This window comes from Belonocnema kinseyi, chromosome 9 (genome assembly GCF_010883055.1).
Source record: "Belonocnema kinseyi isolate 2016_QV_RU_SX_M_011 chromosome 9, B_treatae_v1, whole genome shotgun sequence".
Lineage (NCBI taxonomy): Eukaryota > Metazoa > Arthropoda > Insecta > Hymenoptera > Cynipidae > Belonocnema > Belonocnema kinseyi.
Genome location: NC_046665.1, coordinates 55388964 through 55411370, shown reverse-complemented (window position 1 = coordinate 55411370; position 22407 = coordinate 55388964). Strand labels below are relative to the sequence as shown.

Here is a 22407-nt window from a genome sequence, read left to right as displayed (position 1 = left end):
TACGTAAATAAGTTGAAAAAACAATTCCGTTAAGCTATAGTAACAAAGAGTAATAACCAAAACGATCCCGTTTACATGATTACAATTGAAAATAGGGATTAAAGCACATTTAGAAGTTGAAGTTAGAACATAAATAAGCAGGGTTGAATCAGCGCAGTAAAAAATACAAAATTGTCGATATTAACCAACAGTAGTTACAGTATGTAGAATGGCCAGCATGCAGCAATATATAAAATATGATAGATATTTACCTATGTAGCAGTATCATAAACAATAAAGTACTGCTAATGATCGAAACAAAAAAATCAAATACATAATTGATTTGAAGAGTAGTTGCTATTGTAGCCCTTCAACAGATTGAATGTGAGACAGATGTATCCTGGGTGAGCCATTCGCCTTACGGCAGAAAATTTTTCCGCCAGCAATCCACAAGTATTTGATCTTTATTTCTCTCCAAAGACCGCGAGCAATAGCATAAATCTTCCTATTCAGTGGTTTTAATGCCCCACGAAGGCAAATAAAATGCTTTTCGTTGCCAGTACATCCCACATTCAAGGTAGAGAAGTCTCTCTTCACCTTAGGTCTTGCAATAAGTTCGTACCGTAGATATTGTCTACCGAATATGGCTACAATGATCGGGGGACGAAAGGAGTCATTGAAGGTGCTTTCATGGTTCGATACAGTTTCACAACGTCATCCTTACGAATATTTACGTCAAGAACCCTGCCGAGAGATTCCAAGGAGGCCATGAGGTCTTCAGTCGGCTTCATGGGTTGGCCATGAGTTTCCAGCGTCGTATTCAGAGCCGATTGTTCGTTGACATTGAGCTCATGCTCGAAAGTTACCACTTTGGCTTTCAAATTATTCGCTTCCTTCTTGACAAGTTCAATCTCCTCATTTTGCACTTCCGAGCTGAATTCCAACGAGTCGATACGCTGGTGTTATTAATTAATTCATTCTTAATTCCCGAAAGGGTGGAATTAAGTTGGTCATTGAATTGTAACTGTGTTGTTTCAAATTCGCTAAATTTTGCCCGAATCTCACGTGACTGCGCAAGCGCTTTGCTTTGGCCGTCAGAGACCACTTTACGCAAGAGTTCAGCGAGTCCCGGGTGTAGGGTATCAACATTTTCTGTGGCAGTGACGGAGGGGGGAGTAGGGGGTACAATACCTGCACCATCAACATCCTGTAGAGCAGTGGACTTACGGTTCACACTTGCGTTGCCAGAAACTACCATAGAGGTGTCACTAGTGGTCAATGGAGAACATTCCTTGAAAACATAGTCCATTTGACCTTTTTTGAGTTTTTCAAAGGGTTTTCGCAAAATTCCGAAATTATCACAGGCCAAATGCACCAGATTGCCACACTTAACACAAGCGAGAACTTCAGATCTCCCTCTGGATACAACTACACCACACTGCGAACACGCACCCATAGTTCTGCAGAATAATAAAAACCTTTAGTGAAAGTCAATAACAATCCTTTGAAACGACTAATAACACACTCTAGCAACGGGCAATAATAACGCCAACAGTGGACAATAATATCCTTTAGCAACGGCCAATAAAATTCCTGAGTAAAAGTTAAAAACAACCCTTAGAAGTAGCAACTAACATCCTCTAGCAATGGTTAGTTGCGGTTTATGATATTATCTAGCAACGGTTAATAACAACTCTCTAGTAACGGACAATAAAAACCCTAAGCAACGGCCAAAAGAGATCCCTAGAAATGATCTATAACATCATCTAGTAAGGGTTAATAATAACCATTAACAGTGGTAAAAAAAAGCACTTATCAACGATGAACAAAACTACCTAGCAACGATCAATAAAAACCCTTTAGAAACGGCTAATAAAATCTCTTAGCAATGTACAATAACAACTATTAGCAAAAATCAAGACAACTTTCTATCGACGGACATTAAGAACCCTTGGTCATAATCAAGAACAACCCTTAGTACCCACTCTCTCTTTTTTCTTTCCAAGAAATAGGAAACCTTCCGTGGGATAGGAAGGTTCGACGGATTTGTGAGTCCCTTGTAAAAAGGAAAGAGTCTTGTAGAATAAGCAAAGTACCGCGGTATAGAACTGGTCCAGAGGGATATGAGAAATTAATACTAAACCTTGAAAAGACTTATATGAAGACTTATACTTGACTTATTTAAATCTTTAACAGGTGTCATCGGTGACCTTGGTCGCGATGGAATAGATGGAGAGCGAGGAGAAAATGCATTCAGTGGTCCTCAAGGAGACAAGGGAGAATCTGGATATATGGGAGAAACGGGAGCTCCCGGTCGTCCAGGAATTGACGGTCGTCCAGGTCTTCCGGGAGAACCTGGAATCGCAAAGGACGGTTTTGATGGGGTGAAGGGAGAAAGGGGAGAACCTGGATTTGACGGATTCAATGGACGCTATGGCCTTAAAGTAAGCTTCTTTGAAGAAATAATATAAATATTAATTATATTATTTGAATGATTTATATTGTTATCCTTAATATTTTAGGGAGAAATAGGAGACATGGGTGCTGATGGTCCAAAGGGAGAACGAGGAGACGACGGAATGAAAGGTAGACCAGGCTGGCGTGGATCACATGGAAGAACTGGTGTTAAAGGAGAAAGGGGTTTAATGGGAATAGCTGGTATTGAAGGTCCAAAAGGAAAGCCAGGCTTAGGTGGAGATCCTGGTCAAATGGGACATCCAGGTAAATTTTTTGTTAATACTTAAATAAACTTAATAGTCTAAACTGATCTTAAAGCAGGGGAAATAAGGTGATCTTTTAAGATAAATAGGAAAATAAATTCCTGAAAATGAAACCAAGGTAGATATCATATTAAATTCTACATAAAACGCTTTAAATTTCTAAGATTTCAAGTCTACATATATTGCATTTTCGACAATGTAGTTGAATTTTTAATCAAATACTAGAATTATCAGCACAAATAATTAATTTCTAATTAAATAATTAGCCCTTTAAGCAAAATAGATATATTTTTAATAATATAGTTGAATTTATAACTGACAAAGTCGAAATAATTAAATAAATTAAATAAAGATTAAACTTCAACCAAAGACAGTTGAATTTTTACCCAAATAGTGGAATTTTCATGTCAAAAGAACGAATTATTCTCAAAAGAGTTAAATTTATAAAATAGTTCCTTTTAAAATAAAAAGAATCACTTATCTAAAGAAAAAAAAGAAACATTTTCAGTTCAAAAAGATGAATTTTCAACGAAAAATATAATAGTTATTATTTTAACAGAAAGGGGTTTTGATTTTAAATCAAAAATATTAAAATTAAACCAAACAAAAGCAAATTTTTAACAAAATACAAAATAATTCAGAGACGGTTGCATTTTAAGTTGGCAAAATTAATTTTTAACAAAAGAAAAAAGAATTTTTCACAAAATAGTTCAATTTTTAGCAAAATAGTTAGATTTTTTACCAGTAAATATGTATTTTCAACTACAAATTTAGTTTTTAACCAGAAAATACGAAATGTTTAACAAAATAGTTGAATCCCCAACCAAAACTGATTAATGCGTATTCAGAGATATGCATTTTTTAACAAAAAAGATTAAATTTCTATAACAAGAGATGAATTTTCAACCATAAAAAAATTTTCAAAAAAATAATTAAATTATTAAGCAAAAAGAAGAATCTTCAAACAAAAAAATGATTTTATTCGAAAGTAGTTAAATTTTTAGCAAACACAGTTGCATTTCCAACCAAAGGAGATAAATTTTTCAAAAAAGAGTTGAAATTTCTAAAACGAAGAAGTTTCTCTCAAACACAAATCAATATTCAACAAAAAATTTGAATTTTTGACCAAACAAGATTGCTTTACAATAAAATAATTAAATTTTTTAACAAATAGTGAAATTTGTAACCAAAAATTATTAACTTTTAACAAAATTAAGCTTCAAACCAGTAGTTTTTTTTAAGCCAAAATACAAGTTTTTTGTAAGACTTCTACCAAATAAGAAGAACATAATTTTTAATCCAAAAAGATGAATTTACAACGTAAAATATAATAGTTGATTTAAAGACAAAAGTATAAAATTGTAAATAGAAAAGGTTGAATTCAACCAAAAATACTAATTTTAAACAACAAAAAACTAATTTTAAACCAAATAATTAAATTTTCTAACACAATAATGGAATATTTAACTGAAAAAGATAAATTTTCTACAAAACAGTTCAATTGTCACCAGAAAATATGAATTATCTACATTAATGTTAATTTTCAACTAAAAACGAAGAATTTTGAAGAAAAATTTTGATTCCTCAAACAAAATAGATTCATTTTTATATAAACAGTTCCATTTTGACAAAAAACGATAAAATTTCTAGAAAAATAGATGAATTTTCAACAGAAACAAAAATCATCAACCAAAGAAATGAATCTTCATACACGAAATTTAACGAAGTAGTTCAATTTTCAACAGAACAGTTGAGTTTAAAACAAAATATTTAATACTAAAACCAAAAATAGTTTTATTTTTATTAAAAAACAGTTGGATTCAACCCAAAACAAAGCAATTTTTTAAATTAGATATAATGATTCAATAAAGGTGATCAATTTTTGAGTAAATGGAATAAAGTTTATACCAAAATAATGGAATTTGTAACCACTTGAAATTAATTATGAACCAAAATTATAAGAGCATACATTTCATAAAAAAAAACTATGAGTACAATAACACGATTTGAAAAATTGTCAAATCCAAAAAGACAAATATTTTAGAACGCAGCTTAATTTTCAAACCGCAAAATTTAACTTTTAAAATATCCTTAGAAAATATGAATATTTAATACAAGAGTTCGAAGGTACAACCAATTATTTGAGTTTTCGAACAAAAAATATGAATTTTTTCATCGAAAAAGATTCAACTTCAATAAAATAGTTGAATTTTCAACAAAATAGTTACATTTTCAACAAAATAATCAAATTTTCAAACAAGTAATAGCATTTTTAACCAAAATAAATTAACTATGAACCAAAGATATAATAGTAGACTACTTAACCGAAAAGAATTAACTTTTAGAGAAAAAGAGTTGGATTTTTCGATTGAGTTCCATTAATTCAGGTTGCATTAATGCAAAAAAAAACAAGAAAAAGAAAAGTTTTCTTAAAAACCGGGACTAAGCAGAAATTCTCTTAAAAAAGAGAAAAGAAGGAGAGAGGTAAAAGAGTATGAAGTCTGCAAAAATGAAATATTAAGGAAACTAAAGAATAATTTTCACATTTTTATCAGAAAAGGTATTAGATTTGCGTAAAACGTGACCCCCCCCCAGTTTTTGTCAAATGTTCACGTTTTGAGACCCCTTGAATTCGAAAAACAGGTTTTTACGAATTTGTCTGTCTGAATATATGTATGCCTGTATTTCTGTATGTCTGTCTGTCTGTTTCCAGAATAGCTTTAAAAATAATTAATCTATTAGATTGACGTTTGGTACATTTGTTTAGTATCCTAAAACTAAGGATCAAGTTCGTTAGCCAGCCATTTTGCATAAAAATTCAAAAAGTGGGCACATTATGTATATTTTCGAAACCACATTTTTAAATGCCCTATAAGATTATCATAACAACTTTTTGAATTTTGCTGAAAAATCTAAAGTTCAAATTTTGACAGCATACAAAATAATGAAAATTCCTACAATGACATTTTTCGGCCAAACAATGCAAAATACGGTAAAAGGCGAATCGACATAAATTGTGCATTTGAAAAAGATCTACAAATTTGTTATCAACCACTTTTTGATAGGGTGCGTAGTTTTGTCTTAAATCATGAAAAACATCATTAACAGTAAAAAAAATCTGCTAGCTGCATGGGCACATTCTCATCACATCTTTTGTCTTTTAATTTCTTTTTTGTCTCGTGTGTGTGTGATTTCAAAAAATTTAATTTTTATGTTTTCAATGCTATTTTTATACGATTAAAACCAAGAAGAGAACTATCAAAAACTTATTAATGGCAAATAAATGAAAAACAGGTTTTTACTAATGTGCCTGTCTGTCTTTATGTCTGCCTGTCTGTGAGCACGATAACTTTTGAAAAAGAAAATCTATTAGATTGGCCTTTGGTGCACTCTTTTAGTGTTCTAAACTAAAGGTCAAGTTCGTTAACCAGCCATTTTGGATAAAAATTCAAGAAGTGAGCCCATTTCGAATATTTTTGAGACCACTTTTTTCAAAATTCAAAACGTTTCTGTACGAATTTTTATAGTATTTAAAAAGTTGAACAATGTATCCTGATGAATTTTTTCATAAAACCAAAAATTACCAGAATTACAGCATTTACAAAATTCCGAAAAACACATGAAAACGAACCCTTTTAAGCCAAATAACGGACGATATGCAAAAAGTCAAGAGAAGAAAAATTTGATTTCTAAATTCCCTACAAGATTATGATCACACACTTTGGATTTTCTTAAAAAATCTAAAATTCAAATGTTGGCACCACACAAAATAATAGAAAATGCAAAAATTACATTTTTTCATTCAACAATTTCACAGTATTTAAAAGATTCTCAAATATATAAATGCATTACAACCAAAAAATATATATATATAATTTAGAAGCTAAAAAACGGCAAGGCTGCTCAGTAGACCGTATGTGTACAGTAAAAAACATTAGAAACGAGCAAATTCAGTTTATGGAAAAACGACAAAAGTTGCAATAAAATGTTTAATAACCAAATTTTTTTAAAAGACTGCGCATATTTTTTTAAACGGGACAATGAAACTACGTCTGTTTTAACACCAATGCAAGTTATAAATGATAATAATATAAATTTGTGGAAATGATATACAATTTCAGGGATAAACTCGACTGCGAAGCACGAGATACGTGATGCTCAAACTTGCGAGCGAAGCGAGTCGCGCGCGATGAGCATGTGTCCGCGATGTGGGCAGTTTTTTTAATATTATGAAAAAATAGTTGATGAACTCTTCGTTTGATACAGGGATGCCTGGTGATATTGGTGAACAAGGATATCCAGGACTTCAAGGACCTCAAGGTCCTAAAGGACAACTTGGTGAGGCCGGAATAACACCATACGTCGAGGCAACAAAAGGTGATTTCGGTAACCCTGGAATACATGGATTCCCTGGAAGGAAAGGAGAACGAGGAGAAACTGGTTATGTTGGACGCACTGGAATGAGGGTACTTGATGGATTTTTAAGACTTAAATTTTATTTTAAAACTAATCAAACCTTTTAATTTCCATGACAATATGGGCTTTCTAAATTGTATTTATTTATGATTAATCGCAGGGAATGATGGGAGATATGGGATTCCGTGGAGCAGACGGCTTTCCAGGAATTGAGGGATTTCCAGGTCTACCAGGTGATCAAGGACTACCAGGACTTCCAGGTAAAATCAATCTTACAATAAAGTATGTTTTTTTTTTTAAATCTTATCTCTAGAATAACATTATTAATCTATCTCACTAGGATTATCTGGACAGTTTGCCGAACCTGGTGAACCAGGTAGAGATGGATTAGATGGACGACCAGGAATTCATGGAGTACCTGGACAAAAAGGAGCTCCTGGAGAATACGGACAAAATGGTCCCAAAGGAATTGAAGGAGATGAAGGCGGTGTGATAGTAGGACCTAAGGGAATCAAAGGAGATATAGGTCAGTTCCAAATCATATTAGGCGCAAGTGTGTATTATTTTTAATTATTTTTAATTATTATTTCATTCCATACATTTTTTGTTTAGTTTTTCGAGTTCTTTGTATTTTTCTCAATTCTTCTGAATTCTTGGAACAATTTAAAATCCTAAGGTTTCCTGAATTTATTGAATTTTCTTAACTTCTTGAATTTGTTCAATTCCCTGAATTCCTTACATTCCCTAAATGCTCTGAAATCTCTGAAATTCTATGAATTCTTGAAAATTTCTGAATTCCTTGAATATTTAGAATTCCTCGAATTTGCTTGATTCCGCGGAAAAACTCTAAATTTCCTGAGATTCTCAATTCCTAGAAATATCTGAATTCTTTCAATATGCTGAATTCCTTATATTCCCTGAGTTCATTGAACTCCTTAAATATACGGAATTCACTGAATTTCTTAAATAGCCGGAAAGCACTGAATTATTCAATTTTCTGAATTCTTCAATTTTAAAAATTCTCTGAATTGTTAAAAAAATCTCTGTATTCTCTGAAAGTATTGAATAGTCGAATTATTGATAATTCACTGAATTACCTGGATTCTCTATCGTCTCAGTAATTCTTTAAAAACCTTGAATTCCTGGAATACTTTGGATTCCCTAAATTGGTTGAAAATTCAGAATTTGATAAATTCTTGAACACCTTAGTATTTATTGAGTTATCTCAAATGCCTAAAATTCTCTCAATTTCTAAAACTCTCTGGAAATCTATGAATTCCTTGAATGTTGTATTATTATTATTATTATTACACCATTAAGCCATTTCCCTTTCGGGGTAGGCGTGACTCACTCGGCAGGGGAAAGGAGTAGTGTGTGGATGGGATAGAGATTTTTCAGATTGATCCAGAATTGTCGTGCTATTTATGTAAATAACACGTTCGTTCCGCAACACTGCTCCGACCCAGGTTGCTGATCAATCTCTCTAGCTATCACCCCAAGCGAAGAACCTCACGAAGCCGTTATGTAAGGTTCCCCACTTGGGTCCTTCTAAATTCCTTAAAATCTCTAATTTGCTTGACTATTTTGAATTCCTAAAATTCCTAAAATTCTCTGATTTTCTGAAATTCCCAAGAATCCTTCAAATTATCTGAATACCCTGAAATGCTTAAATACCTTGAATATTCTGAATTCACTGAACCCAGTGGGCACAAAATATGGCGACGTCTTTACGACATCGTTACGACATCTTCACGACAACTTTACGACGTCCTATGTCCATGTCGTTTCGGTGTCTCTGCTCTATCGTAAAGACATCTTCAGATCATACGACTTAGTTACGACATCGTAAAGACACCTTAACGGCTTGGACATAGGATGTCGTAAGGTTGTCGTAAAGATATCGTAGCGATGTCGTAAAGACGTCGCCAAACTTTGTGCCCACTGGGAATCCCTTAAATCTACGGAATTCGCTGGATTTCTTAAATATTCTGAATTCACTGAATTCTTCAATTTTCTGAATTCTTAATGCTCAGAGTTCTTGAAAAAATCTGTATTCTCTGAAATTCTTGAATATTCAGATCATTGAAAACTTACTGAGTTCCCTAAAATGCTCTATAGTCTCAGTAATTCTTTAAAATCCGTGAATCCCTAGAATACCTTAAATTCATCGAATACTTTGTAGTCCCTAAATTTGTTGAAAATTCCATACATTTTTTAACAGCTTAGAATTGATTGAGTTATCTGAAATTCCTAAAATTCTCAGAATTTCTAAATTCCTTAAAGAACGGAAATCCATGGATTTTCTACATTCCTTAAAATCTGTGAATTGCTCGAATATTCTGAATTCCTTAAATTTCTTAAATTCTCTGAATTTATGAAATTTTTACAAATCCCTCAAATTATCTGAGTACCCTGAAATACTGGAATTTCTTGAATATTCCGAATTCAGTGAATTCTTGAATATTCAGATTATTGAGAATTCACTAAATACCTTGAATTCCCTAAATGCTCTGTATTTCAGTAATTCTTTAAAATCCTTGCATTTCTAGAATATCTTGAATATCTGCCCTGAATTTGTTGAAAATTTAAATTTCCGTGAGTTCTCAAATCCTCAAACTTGATTGAATTATCTGAAATTTTCTGAATTTCTAAAAATTTCTCAATTTCTACAAATCTCTTAATTCCTTGAACAACGAAATTTCCTAAATTCCTAAATATTTCTCAATTTATTGATATTCTCAATTCCTTAAATTCCTTAAATTCTCTGAAGTTTTGAAATTGCCCAAAATCCCTCAAATTATCTAAATACCCTATAATCTTCGAATATTCAAATTCAATGAATTCTTAAATATTTGTATTATTGACAATTCCCTGAATTCCGTGAATTCTCTAAAAGCCCAAATGTGTCAGTATTTCTCTGAAAATGTTTAATTCATAGAATATCTTGAATTCCTTGAATACTCTGGATTTCCAGAATTGTTTGTGAATTCAAAGTTGAATGAATTCTTAAAAACCTCACAATTCCTTGAATTATCTGAAATCGCTAAATATTCTGAATTCCCTGAATGAGTTGAATGTTCTGAATTTCCTGAGTACCTTGAATTCCGTGAATTTCCCGAATTCCTTGAATTGCTTGAATATTCGGAGTCCCCCGACTTTTCTAAGTTCCTAAAAATATCTGAATACCTTTAATTCACTTAAGCTATTCAGTTAATAAATATTCTGAAATCTCTGTAATTCTCTAAAAACCTTTAATTCCCAGAATATCCTGCTCTCACTAAATTCCTCGCATTTCTTAAATATTCTTAATGTCCTGAATAACTCAAATTCCTTGATTTTTTTTGAATTTTTTAAATTCGTTTAATTCCATTGATGCTCTGGTATCCCTGAATATATAGAACATTCCTGAAACTCTTTGATTAAAAAGATAAATACCCCGAGAAATGGGAGTGGATCAGGTCATTAACTGAAAGAAAACGATTGTCCAAGTTGTAAATTGTTTTTATTTCTTTATAATACATAAGTTTGCTCCGTTCATTGATGTGAGCGAGAAAGCCAAGTGTTCTGAACGTTCAATCGTAGCTTTTTTCATTGTATGTAATGGTTATAATATAATAACTTAAATTATATTGATTTTGCGGTAAACATTGCCGTAAACTTTGCGGTAAACTTTGCGATAAACTTTGCAGTAAACCTTGCGGTAAAGTTTGCGGTAATCTTTGCGGTAAACTTTGAGGTAAACTTTGATAACTCTTTAATAGGCATAGCAAAAGGAAATGAATGTTGCGTTTAAAGCTTAAGAAAAGAAATAAAGTGAGTGATGGTATTGACCATGAACTAAGAATTTTGAGATACTAGGAAGTGTGGCACCGCACGTCACTAGGTATCGATGAATCGGCAAATTCCAGTATCATCCCCGAGTGCAACCAAAAGCAACAAGCTGAATGAATCTAAAACAAAGCAGGCAGGAAGTCGAGCTTCATCATAGGAAGGAACCGCCACGAAGCACCGAAGCTACGTTGAAGCAAAAAGTAACTCGAAGCGACAAACAGGAACACAACATTGGCAAGCACAAAAGATGAAAACCCACGAGCTCACTGAACACTTTCCTGAATGGAAGTATATAAAGAACACACAGAGAGAACTGACTAATTCGAGGCATTCAGAGCCACTGAACCGGCCGAGAAACCCAAGGCGTTTTTGGAATCGCTTGGTTTATCCCTTCGCTCGGACTACCGGTCCCAAAGAGGCCTATACCAAATCCCTAATGGATTTTTGATTTGTCGAAGTTCTCGGAAAAGTAATTAAACAGGGCCGTGGCAAACCCGAACACAGTGAGCTTAGCAACTGCCACTGCCAGCCGACAAACAATGGTCAACCGCTCTTCAAACATTGCCGCCCGCCTTCGCCTCTGCCAGAGACGAATCAGCTCCAGAAGTAGATGTAATGTCAAGTGGACATAATTTGATAATTGGCCTAACGATAGTTGAGGACGCTGTCTTGACAGTTACTACTCGAACGATGTTATCTGGCCCCGGATGTACTCGAGTACGGATGTACTCGAACCAATGGCCACTCTCCTGGGGGATATCTCTCATCGACGACGAACATATTGTACCTTCTTTCATGGGAGGTTCTGTTCATAACCGGTTGATTTTGATTTTTTCCAAATTGGGTTCTGAGACGAGAGTCAAAGGTTGTCCAATGAGAAAATGTTCTAGAGTTAAGACACTCAAGTCGTCTGGGTCCTCAGTCAGAGGACAAAGGGGCCTTGAAATCAAGATCGCTTCTATTTGTGCTAGTACTGTTGATAGTTCTTCCTAGGTTAAGGTCTTCTCTCCAACTACTCGCTTGATGTGGTACTTCATGGATTTTACTGCAGCTTCAAACTTCCCACCAAAATCTGGTGCTGCTGGTGGATTGAATTCCTATTTTGTTTCATCAGTAGCAATCAAGGATGCGAGATGCTTCAGTTCTTCGGAGTTTTGTAAGAAAAGATTCTTCAACTCCTTACCGGCACCTTTGAAGTTTGTGCCACAGTCGCTGTTTAAGGATGCACAGATTCCCCGCCTTGAAGTTAACCTTTTCTATGCAACAAGAAATGCATCAGTTATGTAATCCGTTACGATTTCTAGATGAATTGCTATCGTTGAGTAGCAGATGAATAAAGCAAGCCAGGACTTGTAGGTGCGAGCAGCTCTACCTTTCCATGTCTTGAGGATAAAAGGGCCAGCATAATCAATTGCAGAGTGTAGAAAGGCTCGCGATGGAGTCACTCTGGAAGCTGGCCCATTGTCTGTTTAGCTTGAGAGCGTCGATATCTGGTACAGACAACGCATTTAAGGATAAATGATCGAACAGGTGCTCTTCCTCAAAGAATTGAGGAATTGAGGCCATTTTGAAACGTCTTCTGAGAGCCAGATTGGACCTTCCCACAATCTGCCGGGTTGGTTTTGCCTGCAACCTGCTTCCATTGAGCATCAGGAAGGGTTTCCTGGACAAGGCAAACTCTATTGTGAACGAAATCCTTCCATCGAGATAGGTGACTATTAAGCCACGTATAAACAATCGAGGAATCTGTATAAATAGCACGGGACTTCTTGCAAATTCAAGATTCGACGATAATATGCAACAAGTTTGGTGAGTATTATCGCAGCTGTTAATTCCAACCTGGGAATAGTAAGGCGTTTTAACGGAGCGACTTTGGTTTTGGAGCAAAGCAGCGAGATATTCAATCCGTTCTCATAAGAGATACTTTTAATGTAGATTGTAGCCGCCATCGCGAGCTGTGACGCGTCACAAAATCCATGTAATTCCATGGAAGTTTGAGCCGTAGTTTTGATCCATCGCGAAAGTTGCTGGCTTTCGACGTCCTCAAGCATCTTAAGTAGATTTTGCCAAGTGAGCGATTGGGACATAGCTAACTGCTCATCCCAACCGAGTTTAAGCATCCACAGTTCTTGCATGAAGATCTTAAATGAGATCAGGATTGGAGATAGTAATCCAAGCGGGTCAAAGAATTTGGCAATTTTTGACAGCACAGATCTTTTTGTGACTGTTGTAGTTGGCCTGCATCGCCTATGGAAAAGAAAACTGTCTGATGAAGGATTCCACAGCAGTCCTAACGCTTGAATCGTGTTATCGTTAAAAGGCGAAAAATCGTGACTGAGGCAGTCGTCTGTTGGAATGTATTTTAATATTTCTGGATGATTGCTGCTCCATTTCTTTAATGGGAAGCCGCCCGCCAAGCAAAGTTGATGAACTTCTTAAGCACCTTGTTGCACTTGATCCATGGTGCCAACACCTCCAAAGACGTCATCAACGTAACGTCCTGTTTTCAAAGTATATACTGCAAGCGGGAATTTATCTCCTTCATCGACAGTTAGTTGGTGGAGTGTCCTAAGAGCAAAAAAGGGGGCCAAGCAAGGCCATACGTGACTATGGGAAGTTGATAAGTGGTGATCTGTTGACCTTCCATCCAAAGAATACATTGATACTTGCAGTCATCTCGGTGTACCTTTATCTGCCTGTACATCTTTTCGATGTCCGATGAAAATATGTACCTATATTTCCGAAACCATATTAGGACGTCGAAAAGGTCAACTTGGAGCTTTGCACCTGTGTGAAGGATCTCATTTAACAACATCCCTTTTGGAACTCGCCGTGTGCCGTTGAAAACAACTCGTAACTTGGTGGTTGTGCTCGAGTCACGAACTACTCCATGATGAGATAGATTATATGCTGAAGCTGGCTCAGTCTCTTCGTCGCGAATTTTCACCATATGTTGTAGGCTTTCGTACTCATTTAGGAAAGATGAGTATGCTTGATAAAAGGTCTGATCGTTCTCGAATTTCCGTTGAAGATATTTCACCATCTGTATTGCTACTGGTTCCGAATTTCCTAATTGTTCCGTTGATGTTGAAAAAGGATATCGAACAATGTATCGACCAGACTGTTTTCTACTGTGAGTTGATACATAATGATCTTCACACTGCTGATCGGCTGGCGTCAAGGATTTATTAGAATTTGTTGCCATTTCCACTTGTTGCTAGAATCGTTCCAACGCTTTGTTTAAGTCGTGATCAATGGAGCAGTGAAATGAGCGCACTTGGTTTATGGTGTGTGAAACATCGCAGGGACCAGATAGAATCCAACCCAATTTGGTAAATTGAGCAACTGGACTATTAGCTGGCCCTTTTTTGACAGGATCCTCAAGAAGCAGTTGCCCGTAATCATCTGCACCAAGTAGGATATCGATCTGTCCTAGCTCGTTGAAGTGGGGATCAACCAGCAATAAGCTCATGAGGTGGGGCCATCCAGTACAAGGAGTATGGGCAGCTGGAATCTTTGAGGTCACCTTTGGAAGAATGTAGGCACTCACGTCTACCTGGATTTGTGAATTAAAATGTGGTCGAATATTCAAGTATGCGACACCCCTGCTTTTGACGCGTCGCTGATCTCCGATTCCAAGGAGAGAGATCCTTATGTTACTTCTCGGAATACGAAGCCATTGCACTAGTTTTTTAGAGACAAGAGATACTTCTGACCCCTGGTCTAACAGAGCTCTGACTTGGATAGTTTCATTGAGGCTTTTGACTACTTTGACTTGAGCTGTGGCCAAGAAAACCTCTGTGGAGGCCTCCAAGTTTTGATGAGTGTGATTGACATTCTTCAATTCAGTTCCTCTGAGAGATGAGGTTACTTCTTATGGAGGTGTAAAATTAAAATTCTGGCTCGAATCTCGATCGGCTTGGTGAAGAAGAGTGTGATGATGTCTATCACAAATTTGACATCTTCTAGTGGCTCTGCAGTGAGCGACTGCATGGAGCCACCAGAAGCGTGGAGCAACCAGAAGCAACAAGCTGATTGAATCCAAAACAAGGCAGGCAAGAAGTCGAGCTTTATCACAGGAAGGAACCGCCACGAAGCACCGAAGATACATTGAAGCAAAAAGTAACTCGAAGCGACACACATGAACGCAACATCGACAAGCACAAAAGATGGAAATCCACGAGCTCACTGAAAACTTTCCTGAATGGAAGTATGTAAAAACACACAGAGAGAACTGACTCATTCGAGGCATTCAGAGCCACTGAACTGGCCGAGAAACCTAAGGCGTCTTTGGAATCGCCTGGTTTATCCCTACTCCCGGACTACTGATCCCAAAGAGGCAAGTGAAGGTCAAGGTCTACGTTGGCGGTCCAAAGTTGAATCAAAATTCTTTTCAGAATCAGTCCAGCCTTCCCTAATGGATTTTTGATTTGTCGAAGTTCTCGGAAAACTAATTAAACAGGGCCGTGGCAAACCCGAAAACAGAGAACCCAGCAACTGCCACTAGCAGCCGACAAACAATGGTCAACCGCTCTTCAAACACTCTTTCTGAATTCCCTTAAACTTCTGAGTTCCTTTATTGTCCAAAATTCCTTAAAGATTTAGAAATCCAATAAATTCTCTGAATTCCTTAAGGATCTCTAAATTTTCTGAATTCTCTAAAGTACCTTAATTTGTAAATTCCTGATTTTCTTGTAATTCCCTAAACGTTCTCATATCCTTAAAACTCTTTGAATTCCTAAAAATCTGCGAATTCTTTTTGCTCTTTGCAATCTTTGAAAATTCTGAATGCTTGAAATATCTTAAATTCTTTAAACCCCTTATATTCTTTAAATATGCGACATTCCCCGAAATCTCAAAATTCCTAAAAATATCTGAATTCTTTAAATTCTCCTAAATTTTTGAATATTCTGAATTCCTTGAATGCTCTAAATCTGCTAAGCTCCTTGAATCTTCTAAATTACTGAAATTTCCTGTATGTCTGCATTTCCTGAATTCAATACATTCCTGAAATCGCCTACGATCTCCGAATTTCATAAATACTCGGAAAGCTCTGAAATCTTGCAATTCTTCTGAATTTCTTTGAATTTTTTTGAAGTCCTTGGAATTACACAAATTCGAGGAATTCAGATAATTTCAAGATTTTAGGGGATCTCAAGGACTTGAGAATGATGCAAATAATTTAGGAGATTCTAACGAATTCGAACAAAGGCAGATCATTTAGAAAACTTGAAGGATTTCAGACGATTTTAAGGAAGTGGAAAGAATTCGAGAGGATTTTGAGGCTTTCAAAGCATTCTAAGCAGTTCAAAACAATAAAAAAGAGTACATATAATAAAAAAATTCAAAAGAATTCGACGGAATTTAATTTAAATTTACGAAAATTTAAAGAAATTCAAGTGTCTTTTTAATAACTTTATATAACGTACTATAAAACCAAAAGTATTATTTACTTAACCTATCTGATGTTTGCTCCGCGTCTGTAATAAAAACGAGGGCCCAACTTAAAAGCAGAGGGGCTTTTTTACATTGAAGTGTCAATTTAATTAAATTCTTTATTTATGCTTTCAATGATTTTTAACATAATAGGACCTAGAGGATTTGTCGGATTCCCTGGTGAGCAAGGCCGAAAAGGAATGTCAGGATTCCCAGGACTTGTAGGATTGAAGGGTTACGTAGGAGAGCCAGGAATTAGTGCTTTGAGTGCTAAAGGAGAAAGAGGAGATGCTGGTTGGACAGGATTAGATGGTCGTTTAGGTCTCAAAGGTTCTAGAGGAGATTCCGGATCAATCGGAAGAGCAGGACGTCCAGGTGTCAAGGGTGAAAGAGGTGATGAAGGAGAACCTGGAATAGCCGGACTACCAGGTCCTACTGGTCCTCAGGTATATTAATTCCCAAGTTTCAGCCTACTTTTCCTGTTTTAACAACAGGCCTATTATTTCTGCTTTTATAATTTTGCAGGGATTGAAAGGAAATCGAGGAATAATCAAATACCCATCTGAACCTACACCAGGATTACCAGGAGATGATGGATTGGAAGGCGCAGCAGGTAAATAGTCTTTTTTTTAGCTTAAAAACTTTTCTGAAGGGGCCGTACTTAAATTGAGTAAGGAATTATAGGCACTCCCTAACCTCCCCTCCCCCCTTCCCGCCTGAAGTGACGGTAAACAAATATTTCCACTTTCCCCTCCACCTCTTACTGTACTTAATTTATGGGTTTCAAAAATACTGAAATATGGGAGTTGAAACTAATGGAAGTTTTTTGTATGTTTTTTTTTATATCTAAATTTTAAGTGTTTATCTTTTATATACGGATTAAAACGATATCTCATATGTAAATTTAAAATTTGCAAATCTATTTATTTATTTTGAATAAATAAATACTTTTTTAACATAAAAGATGACTTCTTAACAAAATACTTGCATTGTCAACAAAATTATAAATCCTCAACAAACTAATTGAATTTTCAAACTAAGAATATGAATTCTCAACAAATAAAGTAATGGTCGATATCTCAAACAGGAAAGATGAAATTTCATTTTAAAAAAAGATTTTTCATCCAAAAAAGACAAATTTTGAACAAATAAATATTTTTTTTTTGCATGAAGAAAAAAGTTCACCGAAAATTTTAAACCTTTCAACCAAAAGACGAATTTTTTTAACAAAAATCGAATTTTCAGCCAGACAAAATCAAATGTCAGCAAAAAATTAATTTCAAACAAAATATTTCCATTTTAAACCTTCATTAAACAAAAAAAAAGTTTAAGTGCAGTGTAACTCTTCAATAGCCCTCCCTTCTATAACCCTTCCGAGAATTGGCACCGCGCCGCAGGTATGTGTAACAGGAGATGCGCGGGTTGCGCGGGATCTGCGTTTGCCACTCAGGCGTGAATGAAAAAAAGAGGAGCGGGCTATAATGAGTTAGTTCCCACCCACCGTCAATCCCAAAATCGGAGCTATAGAAGAGTTTCACTATAGTTTAACTTTTACCCACACAGTTGAATTTTTGAAATAAAAGAGGATCAGTTTTCAAAAAAATAGTTCAATTTTCAACCAGAGATGAATTTTCAACCAGAGATGAATTTTCAACTAAAAATGTTTACCTTCAACAAAAAACATTATTTCTGAACAAAGTGGTTCAAACAAAGTTTCAAAAAAAGCAGTTAAATCCTCAAACAAAGTAGGTTAATTTTCAACTAATTAGTTGCATCTTTATCCAAAAGAGATAAAAATTTTACAAGTTTTGTTTAAAGGACAGTTTTGCTTGCTGTCCAATCCTGACTTCCATGGCTTGCATAACTTTTAAAATTCTATTTCTAGAGGTATTTACTACCAAAATATGAAGAAAAAAATTTTCGATTTTTTGAAAAATTATGACCAGAAACTCCCCTTAAAAAAATTAATTTTCAACCAAACAGAAAACAGTTGAATTTTCAACTAAAAAGAATGACTCGTTAACAAAATTGTTCAATTTTAACCAATCAGTTAAATTTATATCTAAGAAAGATGCAATTTCTACTAAAGTAGATGAATTTTTTTATTAAAAAGAGAAATTTAAAAAAAGTAGTGGAATTTTCGTCCAAAAATGATCTCAATTGACTTTTCAACAACAAAATATGAATTTTAAAAAACAAGTAAATTTCATACGAAATGCTTAGATTTTCAAAAAAATAGTTGAATTTCCAAATAAACAGTTTCATTTCTATCCATAAAAGATGAAATTTCTACTTCAAAAAATGATTTTTTAAATTACAAAGACAAATTTTCAAAAAAACTAGTTCAATTTTCACCAAAAAAGATTTTAGTTTGAATTTTTAAATAAGTAATATAATTGTTAAATAAGAAGTAAATTTTTTACCATAATACTTGAATTTTCAACAAAACAGTTGAATTTTTCGTAAAAAATTATGACTTTTTAACAAAAGTCTCAAATTTTAGACAATTATTTAAATTTCCATCTAAGAAAGATCCAACTTCTACTGAAATAGATGAATTTTTTAATTAAAAAGCTGAATTTCTTAAAAAGTACTTGAAGTTTTATCCGAAAAAGGTTTTAGTTGACTTTTTAGCACCAAAGTATTAAATTTGAACAAGTTAATTTTCTACGAAATTGGTGAATTTTCCACCAAAACGAATCATTTTTCAAGAAAATTGTTGAATTTTCAAACAAATAATAAAATTTATAACTAATAAGATAATCTTCAGGAGGAAGCAACTACAGAAAAAAGAAATATAATTGAAGCGTCCGCGGTCTAAACCTGTTAAATTACATTTTTTTCGAAATGAATTTTTTTGTTTTTTCTGTGACATTTTTTATGTGCAGTTAATACACCAACACTTCATTTCAAAACTTTTCTAATTTTTCCCTGATAAAATTTTTCATTTTCCCTGGCCCTTAATGATAATCAAAGGCCAGAATCTTAAACTTTTAACATTTTTAACCAAAAAACTTTTATAAACGGAATAAAACAATTTCAAATTAAAATCGATATTTTTCTAATTTATTCTGCTTGACAAATATTTCAATTTATAGAAATTCCCTGACTTTTGCAAGATTTTTTTTTGTAAATCTTTAAATTTATTCCAAACAACAAAATTCCCTTTAATTTTTTTGATTTTCGGTTGGCTAGAATTGTTTTTCACTCACCAGCTATCTTTGCCGCGTAAAGTTAAATTCATATTAAATTCCTGTACAATTACTGCGAGTTATTTATTTCATTTACGAATTTCCCCCTTGAACTGTTCCGTAACTTAAGTACGGTCTCTAAAATGCTTTGTAAAAAATTCGTCTTGTTCTTTATGGATAAAAAGTAATACTAAATTGAAAAATGGTTCCAGGATATCCTGGAGGGAAGGGAGAGCAAGGTGATGCAGGAGAAGATGGTTTGCCAGGACGTACGGGAGAAAGAGGTATGGATGGTCCTCCAGGTATAACTGGTTTACCGGGAAGAGATGGCCCTGACGGACTTCCTGGACCTCCTGGAGCTACAGGTCGAACTGGACCATCAGGTAATCAATCTTTCTATATTTTAATAATTTCCCACTGTATAGTTTTGACTTTCGTCCAAGCAGACCTGCACCAATTATTCTTTGTGAAATTAAAACTTCCTCAATTATAATTCGTTTCGATAGGGTTTCCTGGAGAAGTCGGAGAACCGGCTCCAAGGCCTCGAGGTCCTCAGAGTAGAGGATTCTTCTTTGCAAGGCATTCACAATCAGAAATGATTCCAACCTGTCCGAAAGACACTATAAAAATGTGGGACGGTTTCTCACTTCTGCATATCATGGGCAATGGTCAACCATGGGCTCAAGACCTCGGTAAGAATATCAATATCTTTAGACATATAGGACAAGATAAGTAAGACAAATTAGCCAAATGTCTAGTATTGAAGATCTGAATCCTTTTTTTTCAATCCAGGTAACGCTGGTAGTTGTCTGCGAAAGTTCTCCACTATGCCGTTCGCGGTTTGTAACTTGAACGACGTTTGTGACTACGCACAAAGAAATGACTACAGTTACTGGCTCAGTTCTACCGAACCAATGCCGATGATGATGACACCAATCGCAGCTCCTGAAGTTGGAAGATACATTTCTAGGTGTTCAGTTTGCGAAACTCCTACAAGACTAATAGCGATTCACAGTCAAACTATGGAAATCCCTCAGTGTCCTGGTGGCTGGGAAGAACTCTGGGCTGGCTACAGTTTTCTCATGGTGAGAAAGAGTGAATTAAGTTGTCTATCCAATCAGTAGAATCCTTTTTCAAATGTTAAATCTGGAACAGTTTTAGCCTTCACATCCCAAGATTAACGTAAATCAGGGGAAATAGTTTCATTTTGCATGTAAATTTTGAACAAAATACATACGTTTTCATACAAATATTTAAATATTCAGCAGAACACAATTGACTGCAACAAAAAAAAATTCAAAAAGAAAGTTTACGTTTTAACCAATTAGTGGACTTTGCAAGGAACCGATTTTAATTTGAAATAAAAACAATTAAATTTCACTAAAAAAAGAAACAAATTTTAAACAACAAAAAATTCAAAAAGAAAATTAACTTTTTAACCAAATAGTTGAATTATCAACCAAATAGTTGAATTTTCATCAAAATAGTTGAATTTTCCACCTATAAAGATAAATTTTGAACCACGTAATGGAATTTTGAAAAAAAAATGTAGAAGACAGTTAAGTGACTTTTCAACCAAAACAATGAATTTGCAATCCAAAAAAGATGAATTCTCAAAGAAAAATATACAATTTAATATTTCAAGGAAAAATAACACAGGTCCACAAAAAAAAACAAAAGTGTCTGTGCAATTGACCAGACCTATATATTCTTATGTATTTTTCGACGCTGAATCCGAATTTGCAATAAAAAAAGTAGGGTCCAGCTACTTTTTTATGGGGTTTAGCTCGAAAAACCTCATTTTTTACGGTTTTTTCATGGTTTTTTTTAAATAAAAAAAAATAAAGAAAAATTTTATTTTTTTGACTTCAGAATCGAATTCTACGGGAAAGAATACATCGAATTCCATGTTTTGATTTTTTTTTACAAAAATTTCAACCCACCATACGGCGATGAAAAGGCAGAAAATCGCGAAAAGTGAAAATTTGCTTCAAATTTGATTAAAATGACATTAAAATCAAGTTTTACGATTTTAAACCGATTTATAAACATTGAAAATACTTTACTGTGGGTTTTTTTTTGAGTTTTCCACTACATGAATCATAAAACTATAACTTTTTTCGACCCTTGATCATAAAGTAAGACTTAGAACCTATGTATAGCGATATTCATGAACTCCATTATAATATTTTTAGCTTCTTTTAAGAAGTGCCTTAGAGTTTTAATGGGTTAATCTATTGAGTTTGTAGAATTTTCGCTAATACTTCGCAACTACGATAGTAAGATGTTGGATAATAGATATTGGCGATATCTATTTTTATTTTTGTCTTCCAAAAAAATATTTTAAATAAAGTTTTTAAGTGTTTCACGCTTACGCACACGTTTCTCGACAAATGACCGGCGTAAAGGATTTCTGACACGCTTTTGACCTCTTTCTGAAGATGTTTCTCTCTTTATCATCCAGCAGTAATCTGCCAAAATATTTATACCTCATCGTCCTTGAAATCTGCGTTCAAATTCCTTCAAGTCTTGGTGAAACCTTTCTCCTTGCTCTTCACTAAAGTCCCCGTTGTTCTCAGGAAATTGATCAATATGTGAATCATGGAAATGAAGCTTCAAGTTCATTAGTTCATTAGTTCATTGATTAACCCATTAAAACTCTAAGGCACTTCTTAAAAGAAGCTAAAAATATTATAATGGAGTTCATGAATATCGCTATACATAGGTTCTAGGTCTTACTTTATGATCAATGGTCGAAAAAAGTTCTAGTTTTGTGATTCATGTAGTGGAAAACCTCCAGAACAGTATCCAAAACATCGATTTTTTGAAAAAAA

The 22407-nt window shown here is 34.4% G+C and overlaps 1 protein-coding gene across 1 annotated transcript in view; it reads left to right on the top strand.

Annotated features, from left to right (window-relative positions):
• LOC117180549 (collagen alpha-1(I) chain-like) overlaps nucleotides 1–22407 on the top strand; it is a 188524-nt gene that overhangs the window by 159973 nt on the left and 6144 nt on the right. Inside the window, exons 18-27 of the mRNA XM_033373045.1 lie at nucleotides 2176–2423; nucleotides 2502–2700; nucleotides 6966–7165; nucleotides 7276–7375; nucleotides 7456–7641; nucleotides 16536–16828; nucleotides 16908–16995; nucleotides 19786–19956; nucleotides 20080–20265; nucleotides 20366–20658. Of these exons, the coding sequence (XP_033228936.1) occupies nucleotides 2176–2423; nucleotides 2502–2700; nucleotides 6966–7165; nucleotides 7276–7375; nucleotides 7456–7641; nucleotides 16536–16828; nucleotides 16908–16995; nucleotides 19786–19956; nucleotides 20080–20265; nucleotides 20366–20658 (1964 nt within the window). The remainder of the gene's footprint in view (nucleotides 1–2175; nucleotides 2424–2501; nucleotides 2701–6965; nucleotides 7166–7275; nucleotides 7376–7455; nucleotides 7642–16535; nucleotides 16829–16907; nucleotides 16996–19785; nucleotides 19957–20079; nucleotides 20266–20365; nucleotides 20659–22407) is intronic.